General features: G+C 36.6%; 2 protein-coding genes across 9 annotated transcripts; one reads left to right on the forward strand and one right to left on the reverse strand.

Annotated features, from left to right (window-relative positions):
- Positions 1–560: 560 nt before the first annotated feature.
- On the forward strand, positions 561–2,556 carry LOC111517134 (uncharacterized). The gene is made up of 5 exons (XM_074186817.1): positions 561–722; positions 1,141–1,325; positions 1,378–1,516; positions 1,607–1,790; positions 2,228–2,556. The coding sequence occupies exons 1-5, from the start codon at positions 664–666 to the stop codon at positions 2,474–2,476; spliced, it is 816 nt and encodes a 271-aa protein (XP_074042918.1). The 5' UTR covers positions 561–663; the 3' UTR covers positions 2,477–2,556.
- Positions 2,557–3,447: 891 nt separating this feature from the next.
- Positions 3,448–21,881, reverse strand: Ndae1 (Na[+]-driven anion exchanger 1). 8 transcript variants are annotated; one of them, XM_023173160.2, is made up of 17 exons: positions 21,612–21,881; positions 17,983–18,080; positions 16,565–16,696; positions 14,076–14,543; positions 12,641–12,745; positions 12,325–12,402; positions 10,879–11,157; positions 10,534–10,826; positions 10,001–10,477; positions 9,767–9,925; positions 9,560–9,706; positions 9,191–9,470; positions 8,711–9,096; positions 8,377–8,610; positions 6,713–6,909; positions 6,051–6,159; positions 3,448–4,995 (listed from the first exon to the last, which is right to left on the reverse strand). In XM_023173160.2, the coding sequence occupies exons 2-17, from the start codon at positions 18,068–18,070 to the stop codon at positions 4,957–4,959; spliced, it is 3,471 nt and encodes a 1,156-aa protein (XP_023028928.2). In that variant the 5' UTR covers positions 18,071–18,080; positions 21,612–21,881; the 3' UTR covers positions 3,448–4,956. The 8 variants fall into 8 exon arrangements, with proteins under 8 accessions (XP_023028928.2, XP_074042921.1, XP_023028927.2 ...); XM_074186820.1 differs by having other exon boundaries at positions 5,990–6,159; XM_023173159.2 differs by lacking the exon at positions 21,612–21,881 and adding an exon at positions 19,935–20,217.
- Between the last annotated feature and the right edge of the window lie 229 nt (positions 21,882–22,110).

Genomic DNA, 22,110 nt, shown 5'->3' on the forward strand with positions numbered 1-22,110 from the left:
AATTATTCTAAATGATCCCTCATTGATCCAAGGGTCTTGATTTCTGTTCAAGCAACTAATACAAAGCCAATAAATGCTCATGAGTACGATATAAGGCTATCCTGAAATTTATAGTACCGACCCTGATCAACAGAGAGCGATGTCGATATTCAACGTGGTGACCAACAAACTGGGTAATAGTCGCTGACAACCAGTCGGCTGGACCATATGGAAGTCTGGATGTACGCCAAAATTGATTTAAATTAAAAGACCGTCTGGTTGAAAGCGACTGCTACCCAATTCTGTTGGTAATTACATTAAATACCGACATTGTAATGCCATCGCTCTCTGGTGGTCTATAAATTTCGTGATATACTAAAAACTTCTATGGACTTTGTATTCTTTGGTTCAAGATATCGAGAATAGATTACATATGACTATAAGATCATTGTATATTACAAAGCTATCATCATCAAACCTGTGATCGTACACAGCTCCGTTTTCAACCTCACCCGTCTTAAAAAAGTGGTTGTATATACTTCAGAGCTGAGGTGACGAAATATAAAGAAGAAGAAGAAGAAATGTCACTCTCCATTGTCAACTTTTTCCATAACAATTATTATTCTCATTAATACTTTCACTTTTTGCTGGCATTCATCGAATTAAAATTTTTCGTAATCCATAATGGATTTCTTCAAAAGATTTTTATTCGGTACTAGTAGAGAGGATCAGTTCTTCGATGGGTAAGAAAGAAAAATCACTTGATTGGTATAATTGGAAGCTCTAGTTTATAATGAATCTTAAGGAAACACTTCTCCCACACCAGAACAAAAACACTGTATCTCAACGCGCCTTTTGCTAATCAAAATAGCGTCTCCAGGAGAAAATAAAAACTGAGTTTTACATACCAAAAGCAATGCTTTATCAACACACGAAATTCCTTCTTATCCATTTTCTTCAAACTAACAAAACATCCCACAAACTAATAGTCCGACAGCTGTGAAGGTTAGGGTTAACTAAAAGTCATATGGATTGACTTACTAGTAGCCCATCTAGTAGCAGCCATGAAGTTGTTGAACTAAAAGCCATTTTTTCTTGCTTTTGTTCTGGTACGAGAATAGTGATTCTGTTATTCATTATTTGATTTGCAATGATATCCAGTTCACGAAGAACCTCCGGAACAGATGATGAAGACATCTTCAACAGGCACAGAGCCCCGGATGAGCCGTTTTCAAGAAGGGGCTTCAACGTTTTCTCAGACCCACTTCAGATGCACCAGTATTTCGAACAAGAGATGAACGAAGTGCTGAAGTTATTTGGCTTCCAGGGCTTCGGGGAATTCTCATGTGAGTTTTGAATTTGATAGTCTTCGACAAACTCAGCATTTATCTGTTTTAGTTGGCATCCCCAACCCGCCCGCTTTGGAAGATTTGGAGCCTCGTAATTCTCCAAACGTCAGGGATCAGTTTCTCAAGAGTGGTTATGAGAAACCCACACAGAGCAACACTGACAAAGAAGACAAGGATTTGGATAACAAGTAATGAGATTTGTTTTTTTGTATAGAACTTCTCAAGGATTACAAAGTGACAGCTCAGCTTTAAGTCGGATTTAATTGGATCTTTTTCAGAATTCTCTCTGGAGATTTGGGTTCAGTGTTTGGGAGTGGCTTGGAGAAAGAAATTACACCCTATGATAAAAAAACCTCAGAGAATTTTCATTACGGAACAATGACGCCATATGAAAGGCAAACGCCACAAAATTTTTTTTACGGAAAGAGCCAGACCATGAAAACTGTGGTCAATCCAGATGGTGTAAGATAATTTCAACAATGTTATCAACCGTCATGTAGTATTGAATTCTCTATAAGCAAATAAATGTTTCGAAATGGAATCTTGAGACATTCAACTCTTTCAGACACACTGCTGTTTGTGTCGATCTTTCCTGCACTGATGTGTGGTAATACCTCAAAACTGGTCTGTAGTTGATCTGATAGATTGGCTCCCGCCTGGTCCTACTGCTGCACGAAACAGAAGTTTCTGCAACACTATCTCCTGTGAGATATCTTGCAAAAACGTCTGTCAGATATAATTCAATGTCCAGCCCGACATTAGCCGGGAAAGTAGGCATTTACCAGACCTACTGGCTCAATATTCCATTTCGTAATATTAATTTTCTTATGTGTATGTACCTCTTCTCGATATAGTCTTTAGATTTATTTTGATTCATATTGAATTTTCTGTGTTTTCAGTCTACCGAAACTCATTCAAATGTGAGGGACAACGACGGAAACGAAGAAATGAGTGTATGTCGTAGAATCGGTGACAAGGAATATTGTATCGTAAGGAAGAGAGACAAAAGTGGGAAGGAAGAGGTGACTGAACGCTTTGTCAATATGGATGAAAGTGAGAAAGATATATTTTCCAAGCCCAGGGGCAGTAATCTTATAACTGAGGAACCTTCTGGTTCACGATTTCCTTTTGACAAATTCTTCAAATGAGCTTGTGATATAGTAATAAATTCTCATAGCGAATTGTTGATATATTTATTTACGATATTCAAATATATTTTTTGAGTTTTCCTGGCTTTTTCATTCTATGAAGTATCAATTTTGATGTAGCAAGTTCCAAGTTGAGAAGATGCAGCCACTGAAGAGACTTTTGTGGTTAATCCATCTTTTGCTAGATGTCTGTCAATGTTTTGTATTTTTGTTCGAATGATCCCTTACTAATCAGATACAATTCAAGATTTTGGAGTCTTGATTTCTGTTTGAGCAAAGAATACAAAGCCCTTGGAACGGTTTTAGTGTATCCTTAAATTTATAGTATCTACTCTACCCACCAGAGGGCGGTGGCAGTACGATGTCGGCTTTGTAAAAAAAGATGTTGGTATTCAATGTGGTTACCAACAGAATTGGGTAGCAGTCGGTGACAACTAGCCGGCATTTCAATTTAATTTTGGAGTATATCCAGACTTTCATATGATCCGACTGATTGTCAGCGATAGGTTTGTTCTGGTTGTTTGAATACCGATATCGAACTGCCATCACTATCTGGTGGTCAGGTTAGGTACTATATGGATCATGATACACTAAAATCGAACATATGAGCTTCTATGGTCTTTGTATTCTTTGGTCTATGAATAGTCTATACCATTGGCGGATTCGGAGGGGACTAAGGAAGCTGCAGCCCCTCCTTTTGTTTGGAATTTTTAAATTGTTTTCATACCGGTATTCTATCATGTGATATAAAAATGCCGACTATTTACTTATTTTCATTTTTTACCAGCATATATTTAAATGCAGTAACTGTGTATCTTCACGGTAAAATACGATGGCTCTAATGCACTTTTTTAAGGAGTAGGTAATCGACTTGACGCGGAAACTATGCACCGCTACTGGGCTACTATTTGTCCTTTCCATTCCCCACCTTTAGCCGGGGAAGTAGTTGAAATGAAACTAAAATGTAATTATGTTCCTTTATAATACAAAATTTCTGTAATGCATTACATAAAACTGTCTACGTAAGGGCCACACAAATCGAGAATATCCATTCTCAAAGTTAGAGTTGACGATATACAATATTTTATTAAACCATGAACAGGTTCACATCAAAACTATCACTTCAACGTAACAATTATCGAAAAGCTAACAAAAGCCTGGTGAGGCCCAAAAGTTATCCAATGAAAATTATTCTATACAGAACATAATGGAAGAATCATATTGATACATTATTTGAATGGTTTCTCAAACTTTTCAGCTGTACCAAATCTTAGCCTGTACAAATGTATGCTCATCGTACTAAAAACTCTGACATATTTGACATTTTTTCATCAGCATTCCCTAAATCCTGGCAAGTTGAAACCTATCACCCAGTATTAGATAGCGAGGATGAATAAATAGTAGGCAAGTGTTTCACCATATTAAAACTGTTTCTAAACAACTCATGTAACTGACAACCTGGGAAGTTTATCCATAGTATCATTTTTGTTGACAATTTTCTTCAAAGCGATGAAATGAAAAAATTGACCGCCAGGCCACAGTGATAAAACCAATAAAACGCTTCTTCTTCTTCCGATCAGTCATGAAATTGACAGCGATAAAATTGAGTCATGAAATTAACATTTATCTGAGAAAACTTCTGGATCGAGTGGTATTCGCAAAGATTTATTCCTGAAATATTATCAGCTGGAAGCATCGATATAAGAATCAAATGGAATCAGTTAATGACACATGAATCTTTATTTTAAGGTTGTCAGTTTTATAGCAAAGAATTTCTACCGAAGATGGCGCTACTCAAACAGCTAACCAGTAACAAGACCTTGTTTTTGTTTTACCATCTGGTCTAGTTTTAACATGTCCGTTAGATGTCGCTTCTGAACGATACTCTCTTCAGAAGAAGCGTTTTATTGCTGTACTGGCTGTCTAACCTTCATTTTTTTGCTTTGAAGGAAATATTCGTTGAAATGAAAACATCAGGTCCGACACCTTGCATTATTTTCGAATAAATGATCCATATTATAATTTTTTTCTAATTTGTGAATAGTTTTCGCCTCAAAAATTGTTCAGTATTTTCAATTTGGGTACAATTATTACCACTGTGTGGTAAGACTACAAATTATTGATTTAATATAAAATTATGCTTGAAACCAATTTGTTATGAATGCTATATCAATTTGAACAACTGACAATAATATTTCATACAAACTAAGTTTTTCAGTGTACTTCTGAAATTTCATGTATATTTCAGTTCTCAATGACCTCGATACTTCAAGTCAAATTGTTTCATTCAAAAAGATATCGTAAGATAACAATAATCATACACTATTTTTCTTCAAGTGTAAGACAAGTGTAAGCCAGCATTGTAACAAAATATATCATTTCGTGTATAAAAAATGACTTATCAAACTTGGCGGTTTCCGATAGACTTTCAAAGTACTATACTTTGGAATCAATTCAACTGGATCCTTGCTTGGCAACATTTAGTATTCATTTAGTTGTCGAGTTTGGTTTTGAGGAGCCTGAAAAAAATTTGAAAAGTTAATCTGAAATTTCTAAACCTGAACTTGGTATTAAAACACCACACTAGATAACCAGTCAATAAAAAAATATTACCTGCAGCCTAATCTAGCCAAAGCTATATTTAACTAATAAATATACCATACGTGATATGTTTTTCTGAGTTCTGGTGGAACTTGTCAAATCTAACTTTGGTTAGGTTAGAGGTTATTTCATCAACAATAATGTGCTGATTATGAATACTTCGATCCATTGCTTGATGGAAATTAATGTCAATGATAATAATTAATAACTATATGATTTCTCCAATGATTAACAGAGATGTGTTATCATTACCTAGTGCTATATAAATGACATTGTAGTTTGATGTACTAGTATTTGATGAAGCTGCCGCTTAGCAAATCGCGTTTTAAATAAAATTACTGTGGCAATTTTAAAATTATTATCATGGATCGAATTATGTACTGAATAAATTTGTGATGAATATATAATGATGACATCTATTATGCTGCGTGTAAGATGTAGATGTTAGCAATTTGTTGTCTACAGAAGATGATCATAATTTACTGTTTTACGAATTCACACTCACAAATGTGAATTAATAGTTCGATTTATAGTTAGAAATACTGTTAAGAAATCCTGTGAAGAACACATAAGAGTATTCGATAGTTCCACAGAACTATTAGTTCTGTGGATAGTTCCAAGTGATAATGTGTCAGTTGTCAATGTTATCATCTATGTCAACAATTATTTTCAGAGCTTCTTTCTCCAAGATTTCAATTTCATCTAGAGAATTTAATGAATAACTGCTGCCCAGACAATTTTAATCCTTAAAAGAATACGTCCATGTATCAAGAACTCTGTACAGGGTGTGTTTTTGAAACAAAGTGTCCCTAAAGGCTGCTTATATCAGAAAGTGTTCCCTACTTTTATAATAACTGAAATATTCAGGCATATCCAGTTATTCCTTCTTCAACATACTGACAAAGTACTTACGCATTCCCTACTGTGTTTGTGTAGGTGGTGTGGTTTAAATATGTAGTGAAGTATCTGTCACCTTAATTGTGATCCCTTCATCATCCTCTTCAGCGCACGTAGAAAGTCTCTTTTCCAATTTGTTCTCCTTCTTCTCGTCCTTCTTCAGTTGTTTTTTTTTCTTGAAACGGCTGGAAATGATTGGTTCAGACTAGTATTATTAAGACACAACTTCATGAAAAGATGCCTCAAAAGTCAATGTAAGCCAGTGGTTGTATATTTGGAGATCGGAGAGGCCTCACAATGGGATGTAGACACCTCTAGATCCACACTCTAGAGGTGTGTAGATCCACACTCTAGAGGTGTGTAGATCCACACTCTAGATTAACACACAGATCCAAACATTCCCAAACTTTTCGTTTCGTGGATAATAAGCTGTCAGCACAGAACTCATAAATTTAGACATAAGATATAAGTTTATGAGTTCTGTGACTGACAACTGCGCGAAGCTACAGGTACTTTTGAAAGACAATATCTTGAAAACTATTTGCCGTATAATTCATTATAATATGAATATGAATCATTTGAGACCATCAAGATTTGTTACTTTTCTATATTATAGGACGCACCAAAAATGATGAAATGTAAAAATGTAGTCGGGTGAAATTAGTCGTGTGACATTATAAAGGATACAAATCAGAGGGTAGATAGTATAAAATCAATTTCTCTTTGGTCAATACTCACTTTTTTCCTTTGGGGCTCTTCTTTTTCTCCTTCTCTTTCTGGTTTTCATTGACGTGCTGCCAGATTCCAGTTTTATCGACCTCTTCAGATATGTTAATGGCGGACAGTGGTATATTCATGACGTTTCCATTGGCCAGAGGAATTTTCAAATTTCCAGCGTTGTTCCCTAGTTTTAGGGGATTTCCTTCTGTTTTGTCCTGATGAAACACAAAATCTCATAAAACCTCATAATCGAACAGTGCTGAAGGCGTTTCGTGCCATACCTCTTCTGAGATTGACCATGGGAAATAAATCTTGCAGTCTGGACGAAAAGTTTTGTTCCATACTCAGGCCAATCGTAGAAACTCACAGATGTATGCAAATGAACAAGAAAAAATAAAAAAATAAAATAAATTGGTAATGTAATAGTAATTTATTCAAAGAAACATAACTATAAAAATTATAAAACATAATATGAATGTATATAACTAGGTAAACAGCAACAATGATAACAAGCAGATGGAATGTGACATGAACAGTATAATATACAACTAACTTACGTTTACGTAAGGAGATCACTTTACAAATTGGAGACTACCAAAGAGAAAATTTGAGTTTCCTCCACTAATATTGGGCGGTTATAATGGTGCAATGCTCTCTCTGAACGTTCAAAGAGTTCATACAAGGCCAATGGTTGATGTAGATGAGAAATCTAAATAGAGTAATATGTTGAAAAAAAATTAAATCGGGCATTCAAAGATCCATTCATAGATCGTCACGAATGATTGTTGAGGTAGTTTGGATCATTGGAAAACATAAGGCTAATCTTTGAAATAAATGAGAAGATGAAAATAATCGGTGATGCTGATGTAAGTATGACAGTTGAAATGCATTTTTTGGTAGTTTTCGATACATTTTGACAAATGAGAGACCTAAATTGAAATAAACTGTATTTTAACTTTGCAGTACATATCAACAGAGATGTTGACTGTGCACCACTACAGGTGGCGCTGTGGTTCACCCTACTGACTCAACTGCAGGCCTTGATCATCACTAGATGCCTATCTGAGTCAACTTTGTTCAAATATCAATGCAGATATCGGCCTAGTCCAGTTAGATAGTGATATTCAAAAGGCACAAGATATATCTGTTCACATTGAAAATATTTTTGATACTATGACAAAAATACTTTTTGGCAACTGGATAAACAAATTCAGTCTATGTTTTTTTTTGAAGGATACATATTCAATCAAGCTGTCGATGAAAATTGACTTAATAAAATTGATTCGGGATGAAATCTTTGAGAAGTAATGAGAATGGATCAACTTCAGTCTTGTTCAGAAATCAGAGAGATTATTAAAAATATAAGGGTGCCCAATTCAAAAATAATACATTTCATCATAAATTTTCATACATAAAGTCAACACCTCGAGGTAAGCCGGTACGGCAGCGATGAATTTCATGAGACTTGCATTCTCTGAAATGAATATTTACGTTACTGACTTCTAAAAAACATATCGACGATAAAAACCCAAAAGCGCTACCACAACATCTGCAACACCCGGATGTTCTCCTGCATATCACTCTTATCATTATTTCATGGTCTGACTGCAAATCACATATTGCCTATTCCTAACTAACTTCGGACCCAAAATCCACCTGCGAATATTACTACAGTTCCCCACCTGGGCCTCTTCGCTCTCCAGTTGGGTTCTCTTCGAAGTTTCGGGCATCACATCGTCCAAAATTTGGAGTTCCCGTCTGGTGAAGACGCAGTCTAACGACTTCCTCAGCCCAATCATCACCACCAACATGAGGGGGAACAGGATTGACGTTTGGTTGAAGGATTTTATCATCCACAGGCAGAACAGGCACGTCAGTTGGATGATGGTGAACAAATGGACCTTCTTGATTGGCACCTGGAAAGGTTGATGGTGTTAGTTTTGAAGGACTTTCGATTCACTTCTGAATTATTGTTTTTGTTGTCCATATGTATATATTTCCCTAACTGATCTTTACCTTCCTCAGGAACATATAGTCCGGCTGATATTTGTTCGGCATAAACATGATGAGGATCCTGTCGAAGAACTGCAGCCCCTTCAAAGACGCCATTCCCATATACAGAAACACCCCGAACAATACCGGCATGGGGATGTGGCTCAGCATCGGAGTCAGAAACACCGAGCAGCCGATGGCCAAGAAGATCAGAATATGCGTGACCCTCTGTTCTCGGACCCCCAAGAATTTAGGCTTATCTCCGGGGGCAGCACATTCAGATTCTAGTTTTAGGGAGTGCACGTGGGTTATCGAAAGAACTGTAGCGGCGACGAACCAAGGCAGGCCCATGATGGAGCAAATTTCGATTAGAATTGACAGGACGAAGAGATCCAGATGGTAGCCACATCCTGGAACATAAACATTTATAAGATGTTTGACTTGTTACCTCCATGTAATGGATGATGAAAGTTCGCCGGGTAAGATTAACCTACTCCCTTTTACCTTTCTTCAGTTTGAACTCCTTCCTGTTGACTATAACAGCAGTAATTTGCTGATCCATGAATATGAGGATCGTTCCTAAGAGTGCTGGGGGCAATGCGAAGAATACCGACCAGATGGGGTTGTTATTGAACGGCGACACGATCCAGCCTCTGTTGGGAAGGGTTGGTTTGAATTCGTGGGGTACCTCCAATTTAGGAGTCGGAATGCCAACTTTGTAGTCCAGCATTGTCATGGAGAGAATTGCTATAATAACAGCGAAGTCGCTGATGAATTGACGAACCTTAAAGTCAGAAGCAAATGTTGGTCAAGCTGAATGATCTTCACAAACACGTTTTGAAGGATGTTCTTTTAAAAACCGCTTTTACGTACCTTAGAAGGGAAGAAGAGCGCGTTCTTAAAGTCCTTCAGGTGAGTGGAGATGAGATACGTTCCTAAAAACAGTAGAATTGACATGAGGAATACGTCAGAAGCATATGGTGGAGTGAAGCATCCTGGAGAAAGAGTTCCGTTCAGTTCCTGGAAACATATTTGAAGTAAATGGTTTTGAATTTTTCTACACCATGAAGGCACACTCACAAGGCATATTGTTTGGTTGAGAGTGGAGTAGCTTGATATGTCCGGATAGTTGGCTGCAACGGACTCATTTAAGTAACAGGAGCAGTCAGTCGAGAAATTCAAAGATCCCGTCGTATTGATCGGGTACTTCTTTCCTATGGCTATCACATTTTCAAAAGCCTAAAAACACGGTACATTTACCTGATATGTTCGTACACACGTACCTATTTCTAAGGCTATCATCATACCACTGACCTTAATTATGAAGATGAAAGCGATCAGCGTCGCGAAGTTCTCTTCCGTGAACCTGGTGATGTAACAAACGAAAGCACTGGCGTCAATAGCCACCAGAACCATGAGAATCACGGCCGTCCAGGTACCGATCCAAAACCTGAAAGACAAATAATCCCACCCCATGCTTTGACAGAATTCGTAAACGATGGTTTCGAACACCAGCACCGGACCCGTAGAGCCCAAAATAGTAAGCGGCTGCCCGGAAAAAAATCCGTAGCCCATACCGCAGACGAACCCGGATACCAGGGACTCCATGGCCGCCATATTTTTCCCAGTCGCTTCGGAAAGCAGTCCTCCGAAAGTGATAATAGGGGACAGGCAAGCAAAGTATAAGAAGATCCAGGAGGCTATACACTGCATGGCGAAGGCGTCTTTGAAGTCGGACCAGTACCACGGGGCTTTCCGCTTCAGATCGTTCACGAGGCCTCCAAAGAGCACCTTAGAGAAAATTGAATGTATAAAAGCGAATTATAGTGGACTGTAACAGTGCTCACTCCTGTTCTAGCGAGACCGGATTCTTCTCTCAGCTTCTGCTCTTCTTCTACTTCGTCGATCTCTTCGGTAGGTTTCTCTGGTGGTCTTTTGCGCGGGTCTTGGGATGGAATGGCCGCCGGCGGTTCAATACGTATTGCAGGATCCCACTCTCCGGGCGGTAGCACTGTAACTGCGTCCAGGAATTCGTCCACTCCCGCTAGAAGATGGCTCCTATTGCGCGCTCTGTATGCCACCTCGTGGAACACCTCGTCTGACATCAAGGTAGCCATTGCCCGGCCAATTTCATGGTAGCCTAGAAGCATATCGTTTTGAGGGAATTAAAACTTGGAAACGTTATTTCATACCTGCTGTTGGGGAAGTTGGCCCGAGAAGAATGAACAGGAATCGTGTTGGCACTGGGACTTCTGTCAAATCTCCCAGATGGACGGCCGTGTTGAGCCTGATGAAGGCTGACAGGGTCTTGTCGATGAAATCAATCTCTCCCACTAGAATATTGCTTGTTTCTGCGCCTGGGGGAATTTTTCTCATAAACGCCAAGTTGTGCTGGTCGCTTCCCAGATCGCTTCCGCTTTGGTTTCTACTGATGGAGGCGTAGCTCGCACTTTTTCTCATTGATTCTGTACCTAAGTTGATTTGTTTTGAATTTCAGCTTGTAGAGTGTATGTGTGAGGTTGACAAAAATATTATTGTGCAATAGAAGTTACAGTCCACTGATGCCGATATTTTCCACAGTTTAAGGAATTAATATCTTTTCTGGTTGTGCCGAAAGTGGATTCACGTCATGAATTTTAAATAAAACGTATATTTTTTAATTCCAATCGATAGAACATGAAACTCTCTTTCAGAAGATACACCTCTTTCCTTGGCAAAACTTCCAAAACCAAAATTTTCCACCAGCTCACATACATTTTTCACATGTATTTTTGAAATGACTTATAGAAAAAAGAGATGAACTATGATATTGAAGTTGAAAAAATACCATTTTCAATAAGATTATAGAGAAAATTGAAGTGGATGTGGCAGTTCATATTCTTGAAGTCTTTGTCGAAAACTTGTTAAACCTCGATTTTGTTCCAAACGCCACCAAATTGTTTGACGTAGATGACGTAATGGCACCGTCACATTGAATTTTGGAAAATAAGTCTGTGTCAACATTTTGACAAGAGAATTTCATGTTCCATCGAATGGTGTAGAATCTAACCTAACCTAAACAGGGTTTGATTTAAAAATCGTGACAAAATTTCTTGTTAACTGGAAAAAATATTTAATTGCTTCATTGTTGAAAATGTAAGTCCATATCTTTACTCAAAATAATACATTTCTATTCTTACAACAATTATGCAATGATTCAGTCACCCAGTATAGGACATTTTTGTCTTTGTTTTTGATAGAACAAAAGTTTAATAAACTTTAGAGCTTTGAATTTTTTAGCTCTCCCAAGATAAGGCAAACCGCGAAATAAAATGAGCATGCTGAAGCAGAAATACATGATACAGAAATAATGAAACTGAAATAAATACAAACTGAATATGGAGTTTTTTGAACACGAATCTTGGACAAATATTAATCATTAAAGTTTAAAAAAATTAATTGGATGTTTCTTTTTGATATCCAATTCAAATTCAACCTTCAACAATCTTTATTCCATAACAATAATGATAGATGTGAGATTCAAAAAGAAAATCAAAGGCTAAAAGCTGAAACCTGGTTTGCTGTTCATGCATGATTCCTCGTGGGACAAAAAAATAATCAACATCGTACAACACACAAAACAAATGATATATGTTTACCGTGTCCAGGAACGGCGAGAAACTTTCCAGAATCTGGCGACTTTCCAGAAGCGTGTTCAGAATAAAATTGTTCCTCGACTGAAAATAATAAAGAGATGGCGATGAGGTACATGAAGATGATGAAGTGGAATCTGCTGTAGGCGGTCTAAAACGATTAATTTGGATTACTAGCGGATTTTTGTTAGATTTGCCACCAGAGCAAGATTAGAAAGTGAATGATGAAGTTTAATTTTACAAGAGTTAGATACGTGCTAACTTTTTTTAACCATTTACGATCCCTATCCTTGTTAGTTACTCCGTTTCAACAAGTTCTAACCTGCAAGATGGCAACCATTTTCTTTTTTATGATTTCTTTCATCTGCTGATTCTTTATATCTTCTGCCGTTTGGAGAAAAGTTGGCGCAGCTAAAGCAAGGCCTATCTGAAACATCCACTCCAGATCTGAATTTACATTATATTTCCATAAGAATTTATCTCAAAAGATATTAGAGAAAGATTTCAGTGGTGATATTTTTTCCGCATCTGAGCTTTTTTGAAGGTTACAGCTTTCGTTAAACCATTCTGTTCCTTTCAATGAAACAAATCGTATGTGAAAATGTGTTCAGAACCCATTTTTTGTTTCCATATCAGTTACTGTATTTTAGCATGAAGTAGTCGAGGAGAACTGTCAACATAATCATTTTTATGTCAAGATAAGTTTACACTGAATCACATTTCAAAACAGCTACTGATGCAATAATAATGTAAGGAACCATTGAGATCAGAATCGGGTAAATTTTCTTTATGAGGACACCCGGCGATTTTGAAAAAATTTTTGACTGTACTTACGTATTTTGATGCGTAGATTACGAATCCGAAAGAAAAAAGCGGCGCTCTCCCTTATTTAAAAAGTTACGGCCCTCCAAAGTTCAGAAAAGGGCAACTTTTCAGCCTTCTTTTTCACTAAATAAATATTTAAAAACACAAGCATTTATTCACTAGGTCACCTTTACACCTTATTCCTCCTTCTTTAACACTTTTCACTTCAATAATCAACATTTTTCTTATAAAAATGTTAAAAATGTACGGAGCTGCTTTTTGGTTACATATCACTGTATTTTACGTTTTTAAGGTTGATGATATGGTTGGTACGACTGATGCAGTCCATATTCCTGAAGTAATTCAAATGTTTTTTACCTTCATTCTTTAGATCGTAAATTGGTTTTTGGTGGTGTATTACGAATTTGAAATAGTAGGCGACGGCAAATACCAACCGCTTTTTTCTGAAATGTCACTAGTAACTAACCTAAAAATAGAATAATGTCACCAGGAGAAGCATTCGTTTTTAAATTAAGTTTTTTATAAGAAAAATGTTGATTATTGAAGTGAAAAGTGTTAAAGAAGGAGGAATAAGGTGTAAAGGTGACCTAGTGAATAAATGCTCGTGTTTTTAAATAGTTTATTTAGTGAAAAAGAAGGCTGAAAAGTTGCCTTTTTCTGAACTTTGAAGGGCCGTAACTTTTTAAATAAGGGAGAGCGCCGCTTTTTTCTTTCGGATTCGTAATCTACGCATCAAAATACGTAAGTACAGTCAAAAATTTTTTCAAAATCGCCTGGTGTCCACATAACGAAAATTTACCCCACTTTGTAGTAGCTGTTCTGATTATTTTGGAATCCGAGGTGGACTAATGCTTCTTTCGAACTCCAAGATCATACCGACTTGGCGCACTGAACCAAATGCACGATATTAAAAGAGAGAAAATTGTACATACTTTTCGAAGTCGAATGATTCCTCATCTCATTGAAGGACCTTATGAAAGGAAGTCCGTGATGCTTCCTTTGATGCTGGTGTCTGTGCCTCTTCAGCAACACCCCCCTCACTTTGTCCTTCTTCTCCAGCGACAAACTGTTGTTGTTGATCATGTTCTCCAGAACCAGGTCCGCGATCTGGTCCATGGAAACAGCCTCCATGTCTAGGATGACGCTTCCGTTGAGTATGAGGCTTCTCAGTTCGAAGAGGGAGTGTAGCGAAAGAGTAGCGACGTGGGGTTTGGACCAGCGATTTCCGCCTTCTTCGACGTCTTCCTCGAATTTTATCCACCTGGCGGTTTCTCTCCACTCCATATCCTCGCCGTCGATGATGAGTTCCTCCATCTCTGAGAAGAGGGGATGGCTTTCATGCTTTTCGTCGTTTATGTCTTCGCCGAGGATGAATTGCACGCGTTGGGAAGGAGGAGTGCCTGCGAATAACGAATAGTTTTGTAAGTGACTTCTGTGAAGGAGGAGACAATGGAAGCATCCTCAGAAAAGACGAGTACGGTAACTAATCTGATTGAGATTGGGAATTTTGCGTGTATTACATATCTTTACCGTAACCCACAAGGTGTTACTCAAGAAAACACTCTTCAATAAAATCGAGCCTTTCTCAAATCAAAAAGCACTCCTGTCAGATCACGTCATCTAATTTGTATTCATCCCCACAGAGATCGATCAGTATGTATCGTGTTTACTGTATCTAATCCACTTTGTTGATACAGGTCTTTGCTTGAAGTTCAGCAAATCAAGTTGATTAACTTGTCACTTGATCTAATTGAGGTAACGAGCAGTATTAAATTGACATTAGACCTTCGTCTGAAGAAAGAATCCCGAAGGTCACAATGGAAATTAGACACCGACATGAGAGATTTTATGGTGGTAATGAATACCGTGGAAATCTGACTCGTTATTTATTAAGTGAAGGGAGATAGATTAGATTAGAGTGTATTAACTACATTACATTTATTCATTTACAGGGAGGTAAAAACATCGATAAAACTCGGAATAAGTTATTGAGAAATTAAAGCAAAAACAAAAAAAACTGGTCATGAATAAAGAAAGAAACTATAAGCATGAATGGGTAATTTGTGAAAGATTATGTGAAAGTTGAAGAATAATAAAGTTTTGTGAAAGTTGCTGACAAAATAGAGATTAAGAAACCTTCAGAAATGATGTTTTGGTGAAAAAGACAAACATCTATTTTTTGGAAAAGGAAGTTTTTGGCTTTCTACTACATTTCAAACATTCGTTGTGGAATAAAAATCAGATATTATTCACATGAGTTCTACTTTAAATGAACGGTAACAAATTGCACTTACATGGAACACTGTCATCCTCACTGGTATACATCGATGTTTCGCCTTAAGACACTTGCCCCAAGGCTCTTCAGTACCAAATTGGATAACATCATAGAAAATACACACCATTCATTCATGAATTACTATTTTTAATGTCACGGAATAAGCTTGATCTGCTTATGTCATCGATGACATCGTAATGACATTCATTCACCTATTTGATTTAATCCCAGCCAAGAGGAATCTTATTTGAATTGAAGGGGTTATATTTTTAGGAGTGATTAATTATTGGGAAAGAAAGGTTTTGGCTTTCTACTACTCAATCTTGATACAAAAAAAAGAATGAGGGAATCTCATAGAAAGTCAAAAACTTTCCCAAAAATTAATCACTCCCAAAAATATAACCTCTTCAATTCAAACAAACATCTACATCTAATATAAAAAGTGAGCAACTGTTGAAGATGTACTGCTGAAAGAAAGAAAGAAAGAAAGAGGACCTGAATAAGAACATGAAGAGAGAGAGAGAGAGAGAGAGTTCTTGATTAACTTCGGTTTCAGTATTGAAATATTAATTTCAGTCGAACGTATAGGAACATACTGGTCATAGGGATTTTCATTTTGGGACTATTGTCGTTTTTATCTTCAGAGTTGAAGTTGAAACATTTATGTGAAAACTTCAACAAGCGCATGCGATAATGTTAATAGTGACTATTCAGTACTATCAATCTCATTTCTGAAGATTGGTCTTTCTTTCTTCCAGGGGAGTCTGGAAATCATTTGGTAAGTGACTAACTTTTCTCAAAACACTGCCCTTTTTAATGAATACGTTTCTTCATTTGTTTTCTAACATTACCTGAGTACCGAAATCTGGAGATTTTGGTGGCAACCAAACAATTGAACCATTTGTCCTGAACAGACAAATTTTTAAATTGTTCGTTTGAACCACTATGCATTTATTACATATTTTTGAAAAAATATAGGAATTTTCTACAGTGCTCCTTTTTTATGGAGCATTGTAGAAAATTCCTCAAGAAGATCTGAGAGCCGTGCCTTTGCGAAAGCGATGATTTACGTTGGATAGCATTCAAAAATACTGCCACAAACTAAACACAAAGCGAACAACGTCTACCATCGTACAACAAACTTACTGGGTTTATTATCTTCCTGTTGAGCACCACCATTCTCCTGGGCGCTGCGGTGGTGGTGCTTATGGCGGCGGTGGGAATGCCGCCTTGGGGGAGGCACGTGGACCCCGATAAACACGTTGTGAGCTCTGTGGCCTGGCAGAAGTCAAAATTTATTGATTCATTTCGAAACAATCATTGAATAATTATATTAATGTACATGTGTGCTCACAAGTGAGAAAAATATTTCGGAATGAAAGTAATACTACGACATAATTTAGTAGATACCCCACAGAGGTTAGTCTTGCAGATTTCTCGTTCATCCAGCAGAAAGACCACGCTGAAAACAATCGATTATAGATCACCCACAGATAGGTTTCGGGGTAATACCCCCTGTCAGTGCAGGAAAGATCCAAAACAAGCAGCAGTTTGCCTGAAACTCGATTGATTTTAAATGTGATTGGACTGCATATATGAAACCCTCGTTTGATTGAAATTTGTTGATTAGTTACAGCTCTAGCTCGTGAATAAAGAATAAAGTGGAAAAGAAACTTTCTATGTACCAACTTTAACAGAAAAAAAGTTGATACGATTTTAGTTAGTTAGTTAAAAGCACTATTCAACTCAATTTTTGAGGCTAATGAAGCTTATCTCATAAATAAGACGAATGCGGTGGCAAAAGAGTAAAATTTCAAATTCGTGAAGCAACCATTTTCCCGGTTATTCAATTGCCCTTCCAAAAGGTCGCTTTCGGTCTTTCCAAATTCAATTAGAAGCTGTAGAGATTACCGCGATTATCAATAGTCGTCTTTTGATCGAACGGAAAAAACGAAAATGAGGGAAATTAGATAATCATTGGAAATTAGTTTCAAATGAATGAATCGATGGCCTAGTTTCAGGAAAATCAAATTATTTCTTTCTGGATTGAAATGTCAACGGAGGGCCTCTGTATCGATTTTGTTGAACCAACAGCGTTATGTAAAAGCCTTACTGAAATGTCGAATTTGTGAATTTTTTATAAGAGAAGTTCTCAGAAGTTTCGTACAAAGACTGATTTTCTGAACATCACAATTCGAAATGCTTGGAGTTAGCGACATCTAGGTTTCATAATTAAAACGTCAAACTCAGGGAAAACATTGACAGCGCCATTCACAAACATTCAAGTATATATTGATATTTGTTGTAATGTTCTTTAACAAAAATGTAGAGTCAGTTCTTGATAATGACAAGAATTATAAAATACAGTGAGATAGGGTGATAATTATGTATTAGAGCATGTGTCTGCGTACAGCTTGCCCTAAAATCTAAAACCAATTAAGAAATGGAAAATTATACTCAGAATCGGTGACGAACAACGATTCTTGTTTAGAGTCATATACCTTCAATTGATACAGGAAGCAAAGAATGATTTGAACAGTATCAAGCTAAATACATAATTTTACCTTCGAAATCTCTTTCATCGAATGGAAGTTTGATTCTGTGATCAGCTCCAGGGTCTTTGGGAGCCTCGTCAGTAACTTGTGGATCCATTTCACCAATTCTGAAAAAAATGAGAAATCCCAATGATCAATTATTGGTAGTGATATCAATTCGGAATGATGTGAATATGACACACAAATATTCCATCCAACAACCTAATATTTGTCGTAGGTATTATTACTTATCAATATCCCTTCGTATTCATAACTTACGTCTAAATATTTATGATACCCATCTGATTTTATGTGTATTTAACCATTCCTAATGGTTTTATAACAGTGTTAAAGATATACCTATATATTTGTGATCTTTTTAAAAATATACTTGGGTACATTTTCCCAAACAACTAAATACGAGGTAGGGTTTTGTAAATTGTCAACAATGGAAATGTAATTGTTCTAATAGCTCAAATCAGAGAACATCATCCACAGAATTGACTTCAAAGGACTATCGGAATCGATATATTGACTCGATGTTCCTGTAGGTGGGAATGAAGGTGACTAAGGTGACTAAGGTGGCAAACATTGATCCAAGTGAAACAGCATCTACAGAGATGACTCCAAAGGACTACCGAAGTGGATAGATCTAAGTACAATGGCATATACTATAGTTCGCACTCAGAGTCAAAAGTTCCTAGAAAAGAACCCTGTCTAGTCTGAGAAAGTAATCTACGTACATACTTTTCCAAAAAAAAAATCAGCTTTATCAACAATTAGTATGTTTATTGTCGTGCCTAACTACCGACTATTATCACAGTGTTTGGGTTTGTTTAGATTATCAACTTGCAACAAAGTTGCGAACTGAACAATGTATATAGTTAACAAATTTGATTCTGAAATAAATATTTGAACAAAACTGAGTTCCTTGCAGTAAATCAGGGTGTTTGTTTCTTCGAAACATTCATCACATAAAGTTGTTTTATAACTAAATTGGGGTATGGGATATGTACCCCCCTAGATTTGGGGGGTATGGGACTGTTAATTTGTATGTTTTTTTTGGTATGCTACAGGACGTCACTTTTTCGTTCTTGGGGTTTACAAAACGGCGGGCCTAACGTTGCATAGATAACAAATATCAGTTCATTAACTCGCTCCATTAATTACTATTGTTATTTGACTCTTTAATTTATTGCCTTGTCAATATTTGACGAACTGCAGTGTAAAGTTTCGTATAGAAAAGTAATCTAGGCAGTGGAATAGTTTTCCATTTACCTAAAATTAAAACTAGATTGAAACTATGTTGCATTTTCAAAAAAAATCCTTTATTGTTGTTGTCATGAAATTATTTTTTTAATTAGATATTTCAGATGTCTTACGCTTGTTATACGTAATTATATGTTTACTATCATCAGTGTTGGCATTTTGATTGATTTAATCTTGCTTCATTTGCTTTCGAAGGTAACATTTTTTGAACGAAAACTTTGACATGTACTAGCAATGTTGTCAGATTTTGTCTCTGATTACTTATATCCAATGTGACAAATCCATTCGATGACATTTTTTTAATATAATTGTCAGAAGAGTTCATTATTGTGTATTTTGTGTAATTACAAAATGTAGCAATAATATAGTACTTGAACATTTACTCAACATTATTTGCTTTTGTGCTGTGTTATATGAATTTTGGATTTTTTTTGCTATTCCTTTGTAAATTTCAAGGCTTTTCTGTACTTCTATTAGCTAGCAGAATGTATTTTTTCAACAAATATACGAGTACACCATTTTCTCAGAAGTTATTATTTTCAAATCAAATATTCAGATTTTGTAACACAATTTTTTACCCCCCTTTCGAATGGTTGTAAACCATCAATTGGCCAAAATCTCAACATGACATGAGAAATAACTGTTTGGGTTCCTGCATGAAATCTAAACGTTCCCCGAAGTCTACATTTTTATTTTGAACAGCTCAAACTCACCGAAATATTTTTGGCAACTCAGCTCCTACCCTTTAGGCCGGCCTTCTGAGAAACACGCCGACTCAATTCATAGAGACGCGTAAACAAAGTTAACCTTGACGGGATGTTTGGTACGCCTTTTGATCAGGCCTGCCAACGGTGGAAACAAGCGAACCCTCCCGATTCCCAACACCAACTAGAAAACTACCATGCAAAACTGAAAGTATAAATTCGAGATAACAAGTTTACTCATTTACGTGTACCCGTGACATTTGTTTATTAGCACTGTGAAGACTAATTTCATCAGGTAGGAAAAGGGAGTCACGGCCATTTTGTCGAAGGTTTCTAGTTTTTCTTAATGCACCTGAACTATTTATCAATCTCGCCGAAGTGTTTGTTCTGAATGTTTTTTGCTTCAACGTTCAATTGAGCTTGACTGAGTCTGAAACTAACTTATGTAAATACGAAGGTTGTTGCTAACTCAGTCACTACGAAACAAATATTTTTCATTGATGAAGGTTTTGTTGTTTTTAAAAATTTTCTAGGTTATGATCGTGCAACCAAATTTTATACAGAATATTTTCAGATGCTCACATTGAAACGGAAAACTCTTTGCTGTCAACATCGCTTGTAAAGTAGTTATTATTTTCAACAAACTACGAAAACAAGAGATGATAATGAGAGTCATAGGACATTGACAAACTTTTCTTGCTTCGCCAATCAAGACCAGGCAATTTTTGATATAGATATAGTTGTGTATAATTATAAAACATACGAAGAGAATGTTGGTTGTTAATCTTATTATGTTTAAATATGTTTAAAATATGTTTTTCCGTTAACCAGATATGATTCTTGTTGCAGTTTCACGATATTGTCAGCCAAACGATTTGTTCCTGCTATATTTATTATTATTTTCTGTTTTAATTGTCTCAGTGTTGACCTAAACACCTCATTCATTACAAACTCAGGCAAACATTTAATATTATTTGGCTGGGTAAAACTCAGGTACTTGAAATGTAGGTACTGGTTGAATGAGTCGTTGGACAACATATATGCAGCTTCTTCAAACTTCCTCTTGAAGCAGTGTTCCTTCCTGTGGATGATCTCAGCTTGGGACCACTTGATGTAACGTTGATGAGCAAAACATGCTCTGATATCACCGATTTGCTGTGCTCGGCAATACGGACTTTCAATATCCTCTTAGTTTCACCGATATAGGATTTGCCGCACTCACAAAATATCCTGTGAATGCAATTCTTGTATTCTTCCTTCCTTTGTATTATGGTGGTTGGTTTGTGATTCAGATACTGTTTCGTTTATTGCTTAATATAATTGAATTTCAAGTATTCATTCTAATTTTATTGGTTCTGTCTTAAATTTCGAATCATATTAGACAATGGAAGTCCGAACGAAAAAAATTCACCATAAAACATCGTCATTCACTTTCAAACAAAAAATGTATCATTTTGAGATTCCGTGATTTCATTACTGAAGGTTATAATTGAATTATTCAGAAACTGATTTTTTGTCTTCGATTTTTCTGTCACGAACCAGAACTATCATGACATAAACACTTGAATGTCGATTCAACAATAATTCAACACTAGTAAGACATTTGAAGAGCAAACAGTGTATAAAATCAGGCCGAGCATTAGCGATAAAGACGCTCAGGAGGCCTTTAAAAACAAAACAACTCACCTCAATAATCAATCCTCATTAAGCAACGCCAGTGTTGTGGTAAAGTACTCGATAATCTTCACAGTTCGCTTTAAATTTCGATATATTCGATGCTGTCACTTCTACGCAATCTGCGAAAGTACTTAAGAAGAGATTTCACAACTTTTTTAACTGCCATATCAAGGAGTGCAGGTGAAAGAAGCCAGAAAGACAGTTGCAGAGTCAGAAAGTTCGTGAGAAAAGAAGAAACAGGCCGAGACTATTTTCAGCGTGAGAACTGAAATCACACTGTCTCTCCGCTGAAACGCTGAAACGCGGAAACAGAAGCATGCGCCAAATATTGATCGGCGAGAAATTCAGGATTGACTTCCTTTGCCGAAATGTCCCTGCAGAGGTGTTATATTTGCGAATTCTAGATGCGAGTGTTCTTCGAGGAAGATATATTGGCGGAGAGGAATTTTTATGGATATGGTTATGCAACGGGCGAGAGACGACGAACAATGATAATAAAAATATAATG

Source organism: Leptinotarsa decemlineata, unplaced genomic scaffold (assembly GCF_025532065.1).
Source record: "Leptinotarsa decemlineata unplaced genomic scaffold, Ldec_3_MD MMD2_P_RNA_scaffold_5, whole genome shotgun sequence".
Taxonomy (NCBI): Eukaryota; Metazoa; Arthropoda; class Insecta; order Coleoptera; family Chrysomelidae; genus Leptinotarsa; species Leptinotarsa decemlineata.

What these genes read in the sequence shown, in the direction of transcription:
- LOC111517134 (XM_074186817.1), top strand. Translation starts at nt 664, where the DNA reads ATGGATTTCTTCAAAAGATTTTTATTCGGTACTAGTAGAGAGGATCAG. An exon ending in GAGGATCAGTTCTTCGATGG is followed by an intron (nt 723 to 1,140) that starts GTAAGAAAGAAA and finishes AATGATATCCAG; the next exon opens with TTCACGAAGAACCTCCGGAA. An exon ending in GACAAGGATTTGGATAACAA is followed by an intron (nt 1,517 to 1,606) that starts GTAATGAGATTT and finishes GATCTTTTTCAG; the next exon opens with AATTCTCTCTGGAGATTTGG.
- Ndae1 (XM_023173160.2), bottom strand. Translation starts at nt 18,070, where the DNA reads ATGGATCCACAAGTTACTGACGAGGCTCCCAAAGACCCTGGAGCTGAT. An exon ending in GAATCATTCGACTTCGAAAA is followed by an intron (nt 12,746 to 14,075) that starts GTATGTACAATT and finishes TGGATGTTTCAG; the next exon opens with ATAGGCCTTGCTTTAGCTGC. An exon ending in CTTTCATCTTCATAATTAAG is followed by an intron (nt 9,926 to 10,000) that starts GTCAGTGGTATG and finishes CCGTGTTTTTAG; the next exon opens with GCTTTTGAAAATGTGATAGC.